The sequence below is a fragment of the Phalacrocorax carbo genome, chromosome 1 (genome assembly GCF_963921805.1).
Source record: "Phalacrocorax carbo chromosome 1, bPhaCar2.1, whole genome shotgun sequence".
Taxonomy (NCBI): domain Eukaryota; kingdom Metazoa; phylum Chordata; class Aves; order Suliformes; family Phalacrocoracidae; genus Phalacrocorax; species Phalacrocorax carbo.
In genome coordinates, this window is record NC_087513.1 from 120489929 (window position 1) to 120500953 (window position 11025).

Sequence of the window (11025 nt, forward strand, 5' to 3'; positions counted from 1 at the left end):
CAGCAACTGTGTGGCCAGCAGGAGTAGGGATGTGATCGTGCCCCCATACTCAGCACTGGTGAGGCTATACCTCGAATACTGTGTTCAGTTTTGGGGCCCTCACTACAAGAAGGACATTGAGCTGCTGGAGCGTGTCCAGTGAAGGGCAACAAAGCTGGTGAAGTGTCTGGAGAGCAAGTCTTATGAGCAGCAACTGAGGGAGCTGGGGTTGTTTTGTCTGGAGGAGGCTGAAGGGAGACCTTATTGCTCTCTACAACTACCTGAAAGGAGGCTGTAGTGAGGTGGGGGTTGGTCTCTTCTCTCAATTAACAAGTGATAGAACAAAAGGAAATGGTCTCAAGCTGCGCCAGGGGAAGTTTAGGTTGGATATTAGGAAAAATTTCATCACCAAAAGGGTTGTCAAACATTGGAACAGGCTGCCCAGGGAGGTGGTTGAGTCACCATCCCTGGAGGTGTTCAAAAGGACATGGTTTAGTGGTGGACTTGGCAGTGTCAGGTTTGTGGTTGGACCTGATGATCTTAAAGGTCCTTTCCAACCTAAATGATTGTATGATTCTATGAAAATGGAAGCAAAAACAGACCACAAAGGAAGAATTTACAAACACTGCACTGGTGTGTTAGAAAAACAAAACTCAGTTTGAGATCAAATAGGCAAGGGGAGATTTAGGACAACCAGAAGAGCTTCTATAGCTACGTGGACAATAAAAAAGGAAAATGTAGGCCTGTAACTGGTGACAGGGGATACAGATAGAGTTGCGAAGCCCAGTGCTGCCTTTGTCTTTGTCTTCACAAGCAAGACACCCAGGTCTCTGTGCCCAGAGGCAGGGTTCAAGGAAGAGAAGACCTATCAGTAGTGGGAGAAGACTGAGTTTGCTTCTGCATGCTTGTGAGGACACAACTTCATGAATCCAGAATAATCCTGTACTGATTTCAACAACTGACTACCTGCTATGTGGAATAAAGAAAGTTCACATGAGAGTGCACAATGTGAGATCATAAAAGTTTCAGAGATATGTATTCCAGAGAGAAAAGTGATAGAAATGTTTATTCAAAATATCTTAACTCAGCCTTTTATGAATAAAAATATTGCAGGTTTACCATAATAAATTATTCATTCTGTGATTTCCTTTTCTTGGCTCTCTGTCTTTAGTTGTATCCAATTACTCTGCTTCCTTTGATTCATCCTCCTTTTCCTCTAAACTAGTAGTTCCTGTGGAGGTGAAGGAAAGACAGGACACAGAGATACATTTTATTAGAAAATACTGCAATGCAGTCCTAGTAACCTAAAACATGATTCTAGGACTATGCTGTCTACCTCAGTCATCTTTCCCATTGCCTTTCACTGCCAATACTTGAATTTGACTGTTATACATTGTTTGTCAGCTGCCAGCCAGACTCTGTACACACATATTGACAGCCAGCCAGCCCATATGTACCTCTGAAATAGCCAAAGAATGTCTCCTATTTAGACAAGTATCATAAGAAACATGGAGCAAGAAGGATGGAATTCTGTGTGGAAAAAGAAATATGGTAATGGGACAGAGAATACAAGGCTGCAAGAAACCAGATTTTGTTACATCTGCTCTTCACAGTATGCATATTTTCTTCAAATCATTTCATCTTATTATAACTTAATCTTGCTAAACATAACAATAAGGGGAACAATATGTTGCTTAATTAATTATGGATGTAGGGCTATGCTGAAAAATGTATAAAATCCAACTCTTTGATTCTAGAAATAAAGAGCTGGAAGGAACTTTGAGAACATCTATCACATTCCTATGTTTTCATGCATTGGAATCTGCATCTATGCTGCCTCTGACAGATTCTTTTTAACAACAACAACAAAAAAAAACCACAAAAACAATTGAAATACCAGAACTACTTCATTGTGGTAGGCCAGAAAGTTTGTTAGAATCAATTTCAGTCAAAAATGGTTATTTGAGTCCAAGAGACTCTGAGACAAACCAGGCTCAATGAACTTTTGCCAAATCCAAAGCAGAGCTATGCAGGAAACCTGCTTAGATTTCTGCTGGATCTGATCCAAGCTCAGGGATCCTGTAAGAGGTCAGTCCCAGATATGAGATCAGCTAGCTGGCCAGTCTGCCCTGAAGCAGGAGTGCACCTTCAGAGGTGATACGTAAAAATGAGAACAAATAAACTATGAAAATTCCAGGAGCTGACCTAAATGTTTAGTGTATACCTCCAGGCATAGGCATTTTCACATGTTTTAATAGTCCTTCTCATTCCTAAGGGTAGTGCTTTGCTTTGATTTATTGTGAAATTGACTGATTACAAATGGATAAGTTTATCTTGTGTTTTCACACATCAGATATGTAAACTTATAATTGTTAACACTGAATAAATACAAACAACACGATTAGGTGGAGGCCTATAGGCTAAATGTGAGTAAACACAGATGCATCCTTTTGTTGCTTCTTAGTAATCTTGTATTTAAAACAGGCTTCTGAACTGCCTGGAAGAAAACCTGAGCACCTGAATTCCAAATCTCTTCAGTTTGTAAGAGAAACAAATCAACCAGAGATTGTTCAAACCGTAATGCATAATAATACCTAAAATGTCTTTCTTCAGATCTGTTTTGCCTGCTTTTTAACTTCATTTGAGAGAATAAGAATACATAGTTCCATTCATGGGAAAAAAAATGGAGTGCTCAAAATCCCCTGAATTTCCCTGGGTCTGAAATCTCTCTCATTTTTGTACACACACAAAAAAAGTTTGCAAATGCAACCACTTACAAACTCAGCCCTGCAAGTGCAGTCAACTGTACATGCATAGATAATGCTGCACAGAAGTGTCACTTCTAATTTGTACTGTTACAATATATGAATTTGACTACTCAAAACCAGTTTACATCTATAGAGGACTGCCCCCCTTAGGAAAGGCAGAGATTCCCACGGTCTCTTTAGCTTGATAACGAACCTCTCAGCAGTAGTATGAATTCAGCTGATTGACACACAACATCTCAAACCCTGACTGTTAATTGATGAACAAGCATGCGTGCCCTATTCCTCACCTTGATCCTCCAGATCTTTGTTGTTTTCTTCCTCTCTGCTTTCCTCATCTTCCTCTCCTTCATCCCTTGCTGGGCTAAAAACTTCACTGGATACTTCATGAAGAGAAGGCTCATCATCCCCACCTTCAGCAGACTCATCAGTGACTGAAATACAAGAAATTAGAAATATGGGAAAAAAATTTAATTTTTACAAATTTTCACTCAGCCATTGTTTTCATGCAGTAGCTAATAACTCCTACTGACGTCTGCAGTCATTACTCACATAATAAATCCCATAAAATCTTCTGTAACTGTTTACAATCAAGTTTGTATAACAGGCCACGATATAGGCTAAAATGATTCACAGGCTTCCCAGCATGGCTGTATCTCATTATGCTATGTGGGATGAAATAGACATATGTATATCGTGCAGTTTATGAACAGGCTTGGGAGTTCCTGACATTAAATACGTGGTAAATTTTAGGAGAAAAAAACCCAAACTAACGAAAAAAACCCCAAATAAAAAACACAAAACAAACAAACAAACAAATATCTCATACCACTTGATATTAAACCTGAAAAACACAGTTTCGGGGGATAGTCAAAGCATGGAGCTTCTGGCTGTCCAGCAGAACAAACCTGCAACTGATGGGATTTTCACCTCTTCAGTTACTGCTCCTGCTGCTCTTTCTTCCACTGCTTCTGCTCCTGCTGCTGCTAGGGAGGCTTCTCTGGGAGAAGGCGGGTTTTCCCCATGTGGAGTCCAGAGTGTTAATTTGGTAATTTCTGATGCTTTCCATTTTGGTACAAGAAAAGAGGGTTCCTCCTCTTCTTCTCCCTCTCCTTTTTCCTAGAAGACAACTCATGAAATCCAGCATCTCATCTTACAGGTATTAAGAGAGTAACCAAGATGATGGTTTTGTGAACTAAAACCTCTCTATCTGGGCTCAAAATGGCAATGACATGGCCTTTTAAAATATCTGTGGGGGGAAGAACTTCAGCAGCCACAAATCTTAGAAGATAACTACACTTTGAACCTTGATGAAGTCAGCTGACTGTTACTAATGATCAATGCATGCCAGCTTGCTTTCTTTAAGGTAAAATTTTGTCTCTCTCTTAAACAGAACAGCTCTGAGGGGCCTATTGACTACACCTCCTCTTCTATGTCTGTCTACAGTATAACAGGGGCAAATAAGACCTGATGCTCTGTCTGGTAGATGCTACACTGTCTTTCTCACACAGTGGCAAAACAACTATTTTTTTTGCTTAGGAGAGACCTTGGAATGGATCTAGGAAGCAGTAAGGTACTGCACAAAGCTTATGTTTTTGAAATTTGAAGATTTTTTTTTTTTAGTTAAAAAATCCTGCTTTATTTTATCCAGATATGAAGGAGTCTTGGTAATGGAATCATTATCTCCATTGCAAGCTAATTTCTTTTCATTTTTTTTTCAATGGGACTTCTTCGACAATTGCTTCAACTAAAGCAGAGAGGCAAAATTTAATATTACTTTAATACAGCACTGTCCCTTGTTCTACACAGTCACTACAGTATTCACACGAGAAGAAATCATTGTTCCTGGGAGTAATGATTTCCAGAAGCTGAGTTCTTAACCTCGGGTAAATATTCCAAAATCAGCACATCCAAAAATTCCCTGAACTGAAGATACTAGATACACACCACTTTGGATACTCATATGAATCTGATACTTAATTTGAGGATCTCTTGCTTTTAGCAAAAAAAAGCAAAGTAGTCTCCATGTTTTGCAAGTCTCTGCCACTAACTATAGGATTATTATTATTATTATTATTATTATTATTTTGTCCTTGTCTGAAGAAACAATTGCTGCATTGGAGAATTTTCAGAGTGTGTAATGGAAACTAATGTGTCAGACAACAGAGGTAGCAAACTAAGCTAAAATGTGGCATATTTTCTTGAAATCAATACAGTAATATTAAGATATATTTCTTATTTCTAAATCCATTTTGCACCATATTAATCAGAAAAGTTTAAAAACATTCATGTGTGAAGGAGAAGGAAGAACAGGCCCTGATCCCAGCTGCTCCCTATAGTTATTAGGATCTGTGGATATTAAGCTCCTGCCAGGACTAGGACAACAATGGGACCTAATTCCTAAACACAAATCTGCCGGAAATTACTATTTGTATGCATATCATCAAGCAATTCAGAAATATAAGAATAAATATTTTTCATTGTATTCTGGTGTTCAGAACAAAGTGGAATACAGGCTAAATGTACAGACAAATATATCTACATTATCCTGTGGTTTGAAACTTCAAATATTTTGGGAAGGTCCTGATTCTTCTAAACTTTAAGTAGAAAGGACTCCTGTCTGTAAATAGTGCAAAAATCACACCTTGTACTTGTCAAAGCTTACACAGTAGAGAAGCTAAAGAAAAAAGCAAAATAAAACCTCATTTAGTTCTTAAGCATGCACAAGTTTCTACCCTCTTTTAACTGGTTAGATCTACTTTAACATCAGTATTTATAAGGCATTTTATAGATTACTTCACATACATTTGATTTACTGAGTTCTCTGATATTCATTATCATTTGCACTATTTCTTTTACCTGTTCTGATTGTATGTATTCACCATGCTGCTCACAGCCGATATCAAAGACATATTTGCCACGACCTACAGGCTGCACAAAGATACAAAAAAAGTCAGGAGAACTATAAAGTTAGTACATTCTGAGCATATAAATGTAGATACGCTTTGCTACAAAATTTGTACAGTAGTAAATAATGATATAGTTTGAAAGCAAAGTTGCAGAGGAACTTGGCATTCTGTCCTACAGATTAATTCAGTTTCACATGTTACACTTACAGCACAAGAAATACTACAAAAGATCAGGAGCCTGGCTTCTTATTTTAAGTGGAAACAGATCATATTAAGGTAATTCCATGCTAACTGTTCAGATGAACAGAGAGTTTTCCAGCACACTTACATTTCCATTCCAAAACTTGCCCTTAAATCTATGGTTTAGGTGGATAAGTTCAGCTTCTCCTTCTTGGTTTCCGTCTACCCAACCACCAACATACTTAGATCCTGTGTCTTTATAGACATATGTACCTTGCCCATGCCTAAGGAGAAATAATAAAATTGCTTTATGTTACTGCATATTAAGAATTTAGGATGTTGTTATACTTAAGGTATTAAAATTGTATTATTTAAGTAGTGAAAATGACTCAAGTATGACTAAATTGCCAAGGTCATCCAGTAGCACTTGATTTCTTGCAGTCAGCCATGCTTTGAAACAACCTTTGCATTTTAATGCCATCAGGTGACTTGTTTCATTCTTACAGTGATGTTTCAAACCTATTGTGGTTAAACCATTCTCCAGTATAGGTGTCTCCATTTGCGTATGTATACTCTCCATAGCCGTGTCTCTGGTCATTCACCCAGTCTCCTTTAATGAGAATACAACAAAAACAGAGCAAGAGGTGGATATTTCATTGTGTGATATAGTGGTCAGTCTATAGAGTTATTATACACAAATTATTAGAGAAGGGAAAGAAAGCTGTGACACCATTGTGATTCCTTATTGTTCCTTGCACCATTCCTTATTCTAAGCCCTTGCTCTTTTTTCTTCTGTCTGTCTCTCTCCACGTGTATTTATGCAGCTGCCTGACCCCCCTTCCATTTTGTCCACTATGGTCTGTCTCCATTACCACTCTCCATTATCATTACGAACACAAGAAGCCATGTAACATCTTGCTCCTACCTTTAAATCTGTTAACGTATTACAGTTGCATTAGATAATGTGACATTTCCACTCAAATAAAAAGAGGGACTACTTTAGTTTGACTCATTTGCTAAAATTGCCCTGTCAGTCAGGGGGCATATAGACTCAAAAGGATGCTAGATTGTGTGTCTTAATTACTCTCCTATTCAAACTTAAAAGAGATTAAAAAAAAAAAATCACATCAGAGGTGCATATGTTCCCCTAAGGCAAGACTGGGCTGCTCTTTCTGCTTTCTGCTTCTAGTCCTCACAACATGAATGTTCTTTCTTGTCTAGCTTAGAGAGCAGGGGGGGAAATATCATCCCTTAAAGCCTAACTGATATTCAGAGTGTTTCAGGTACTCTCCTGGAAGATGAGAAACAATGTAAGTTTCAACGTCTTCAAACTTCAGAGGCATCCCGATCCCTGAGTAAGTGCTCTAATCAGTAGACTATCTTTTAAGGATGGACCTAATAAAGTCCTAGAATACTTTCTAGTGAACACACCTGTCGTTCTCATCAGAGCCATTCAAAAATAAGTAACTATAATCTCTTCTACCAAGATTGCACTGTTTTGTAAACGATAGTTAATATTTCTCAGGACTTGGAACACCCCATTTGAAAGGAGGGTATGGCAAGAATAAAACACTACTGAATACCACACTTCTCTACAATAATCAACATAAATCCCCATAATAAAACTCACACTTCTCAGAGCTTGTAGCAAAAAAAATTAATAAAAGGAAAACATTTCATAGCAAATTTATCTTCTTTAAATAATAGATTCTCCAATTCACTTTCTCATTGCATTCGGGCAGGGGAGGGGAACAGGGGAGAGACGAATGTGCCCTTTCAGTTACAGAAATCCTTGCAACTGTGCTCGGTGTTTTACCTTTATATTTTGATCCATCTGGATAAAAAAAAATACCCTGGCCATGCTTTTTGTTTTGAAGATATTCTCCAATGTAGCAAGCACCATTTCTAAATCTGTAGGTCCCCTGAAATATATTTGGTATAAATAAAATACTTGTCAGTTCTCACTCTTCTTTCAGTATAGTGCCCAAACTAACAGAACTGCTGAAACATAAGCACAACCACTGTCTTCTGTCACTCTTACCCGTCCACTTCTGAAACCGTGCTCATATTCTCCATCGTATGTATCACCACTGGGCAGACGTGCTTTTCCACGTCCATGTCGCTCACCTTCTGAATTGCGCTCACCATCATACTCCTGATCAAATGTGGAAGAAAATCGTTTAAGAGGGCTAGACCTGACCGAATCTAACGTCATTAGACAGAGGAAAACAGGTGTTTGCTCAAAGCTGCTCCACTTCAGCTTGGATCAGAGACTGAAGGAGCACCTGGCCAACAGATGTACTGCTTATGCAGGTGCTTTCATCAGACCCTGGCACCCAGAGGCTTTCCTCCCTTCCTGACACACCACTGGAAAGTATGGACCCCTTGGTTTCATCCAGAGGAGAAAGCTAAGCAGGTCCCAACCGGAAAGGTCCAGCTCCGCTTCCCAAACTCCCGTGCTCAGGGAAGACGACCCGCGCCTCAGCAGCCCTCCCAGGCTCGGCGCAGTCAGGACCCCGTCACCGGTAACGTTCGCCCTCCCTTTCCCCGCCGGAGCTCCCCCGTCCCCTGCCCGAGGCTCCCGGGGCCGAGAGCCGTTTCCTGCCCCGCTCCTCCCCGGCACCGCCCCGGCGGACCCCCAGCTCGGCCTCCGCCTCCTCGGTCCCCTCCGAGCTCAGGTCCGACATGGCCGCGCCGCCGCCGTCACCGTGGCAACCAAGGCGCGCGGCGGAGGGCAGGGGCTCGCGCTGCTGTCCCGGGTGCTGAGAGCAACGGCCGGCCCCGCCCCTCACGGGACCGCGCGAGGAGCGGGGGGCGGGTCCGCCCCGCCGCCGTCCCGCCTCTGAGGAGGGGGGCCGGCGGCCTGCGCTGCCACCGAAGGCAGAGGGTCCCGCCTCCCCGGGAGGCCCCCGGGGCTGCCTGGTAGCTCTCGGCGCGGGAGCCCTGGGAGGGGTGGGCCGGCGGGTTAATAACGCTCGGGGGTGTGGGACGCCGCCGTTCCCCCTTCTGCTTCTTCCACTTAGCTCTTCTCCCGACCTCTACCTTAAGCGTCGTGAAACAGGCCGGTGACACTGATATCCCGAAGAAAACAGAATTTTCTTCTAAGTAATAACAATGAACCATGTGAGCCTGGCAAAACAGAATTTGGCAGCCAGAGAAGGGAGCTGAGAGATAGGGAAGCACTTGTTTTACGACTACATCCATGAAGAGAGCTGAGAAACTGATAGAAGGGAACATCCCACCTGAGAAGATGCTGAGAACTGGGGGATAAAGTATATAGTCAAGGAGAACAACTATTGGGATCTTGATAAGAACTAAAACTAAGTGTCCTTTAGGTGAACTGTCCTCATTATAATACTAACAATCATGCCCATAGGCCAGAAAACCCCCCACTCAAATAAGCCCCTTACTCTCTGAGCATGCATGGTAAATTTAAAGGGAGGTGTATCTTTAAGTTGAAATGAGAAAGAAACTAACCAATTATTAGCTGAAGGGTATAAATATTAGCTGTGACTGACACGTTTAATTGTATTCATACCTTCTGGTTTCTTGGTGCGGGGTGCTAGCTTTGTGGAGTCACCACCTAGCACCCATCTTTGTACAAAAATTAAATTAATAAAATACCTCTGCTCTGTGTGTAGTTTGGCATTTTGTACACTGGGTGAACGAACCCACTTTTCAGGATAACAACATCTGAGTTGAGACCCGAGACCCTTCAGTCTTCTGAGAGCTCCCAGTAGTTTGGCCAGTTTGGCCTGTAAGCCACATTTATTGGGTTTTTTCTGTCAGGTGTAATTATGTTTAGAAATTCTAGTCCATGGATCATATGCTTTCATTTTATATCTTAATAGTTTCAATCTGATGAGCCTCATTCACCTCCTCAGCAGACCAGGCATTTCCCTGCACACAGTGTGGTGAATCCCACTGGAAATGCAGTAACTCCTTACATTGGAGTGAGAAGGCCAACGGCATTCAGCTCCAGTCTCCAAAATCCCACAGGATTACCACAGCTAGCTTGGTGGTGCACGTCTGATGGTGCAGTTAGAGACAGAGGACCCACGTATACTCCTCAAGGGTCGTCACAGAAACGTGCTTTGGCCATCACCGGCATGCCTGGGGCACTGTCCTACTCTTAGTGGTCAGGCTCAGGGGCACTCTGAAGAGATTCCCTTGTTTTCAGTGCAGAGCACAGCAGAACAGTGGTAATTCGGGGGTCAGGACAGAGGTGGGGAAATGCTCTGGTGGCCAGGAAAACCCTGTGTTTCTGCCTAAATGAACGAAGGAGTGCAAGTTATCTCTCCTGTTATTTTTTCTAGGTTGAACTAACTGCTGTGGTGACATGGGCACTGTGCAGTTCTAACAGAGTTACTAGTAAGATAGCAGAACAATGAGTCAGTCAGGTTTTTACGTCGCTTAAGCATCTTCTGCTTTCACGTATACAATTACTTTTACTTCCACTAATTTTTTTGTCTTTTCCTTTTAGGAACTATAATTCTTAAGGATCTTAACATGTAGGTAAATCTCTGTGTTCTGACTTTTCCCCAAACTCCTCTACTCAGTCAGCCTCAGCAGTGACCTACATAAGTCTGATTACATGTTCAGTCACCTCAGCCAGTCAAGAGCCTCCCGTAACAATATAATTACAGCTAAATCAATGCAGGGAGGCAAGAGAAGGCTCTCCTTTCTCAAAGGGCCAAGAAGAGTAGAAGGGAGTAGCTCACCAGGAAGAGCAGAGAGGATAGTGCATCATAGCCACCCTCAGTCCATATGAATCAGTAATAACACCCCAACTGGAAAAGACCTGCTTTGTATTTTATGTCACATCTTTTTATGTTTCATATGTGAGCTGCAGTATTCAAAAACAATCACTCTCTAAAACCGCCTTACCTCAATCCACGGTAGTGCTTTGTTATTCTTTACAGAGGAAAATGCCCCTAGCCTTGGCTAAGGGAGTTGATGGTGACGGCATTACAGCTCATGCCCACCTCCTGCAGACGTTAAGGATGGGTTGCCTTGCTGAACACAAGTGGCGCTTTGCTTCCCTGCAAAGCAGTGGCTTCACAGTGCTTGCAGGAGCTTGGCAGGACTCAGGGCCTGCTGGAGACAGAGGAGTCAGGCAAATCACCTCACTATTCCTTTTGCACAGTAATTTAATGGCCGAGGTTTCACAAGAGGAGCCATGCAAGGATATG

At 41.8% G+C, this 11025-nt stretch overlaps 1 protein-coding gene across 2 annotated transcripts; it reads right to left on the reverse strand.

The window, feature by feature from the left end:
• Positions 1-1030: 1030 nt before the first annotated feature.
• On the reverse strand, positions 1031-8579 carry RSPH1 (radial spoke head component 1). Of its 2 annotated transcripts, XM_064468354.1 has the most exons (9): positions 8470-8579; positions 7875-7988; positions 7650-7755; positions 6353-6443; positions 5982-6117; positions 5604-5675; positions 3653-3863; positions 3035-3178; positions 1031-1210 (listed from the first exon to the last, which is right to left on the reverse strand). In XM_064468354.1, the coding sequence occupies exons 1-9, from the start codon at positions 8518-8520 to the stop codon at positions 1161-1163; spliced, it is 975 nt and encodes a 324-aa protein (XP_064324424.1). In that variant the 5' UTR covers positions 8521-8579; the 3' UTR covers positions 1031-1160. The 2 variants fall into 2 exon arrangements, with proteins under 2 accessions (XP_064324424.1, XP_064324351.1); XM_064468281.1 differs by lacking the exon at positions 8470-8579 and having other exon boundaries at positions 7875-8125.
• Positions 8580-11025: the final 2446 nt, after the last annotated feature.

What these genes read in the sequence shown, in the direction of transcription:
- RSPH1 (XM_064468281.1), bottom strand. Translation starts at nt 8,048, where the DNA reads ATGACGTTAGATTCGGTCAGGTCTAGCCCTCTTAAACGATTTTCTTCC. An exon ending in AATACATACAATCAGAACAG is followed by an intron (nt 3,864 to 5,603) that starts GTAAAAGAAATA and finishes GTTGTCTTCTAG; the next exon opens with GAAAAAGGAGAGGGAGAAGA. An exon ending in GAAAATCCCATCAGTTGCAG is followed by an intron (nt 3,179 to 3,652) that starts GTTTGTTCTGCT and finishes CTTGTATTTCAG; the next exon opens with TCACTGATGAGTCTGCTGAA.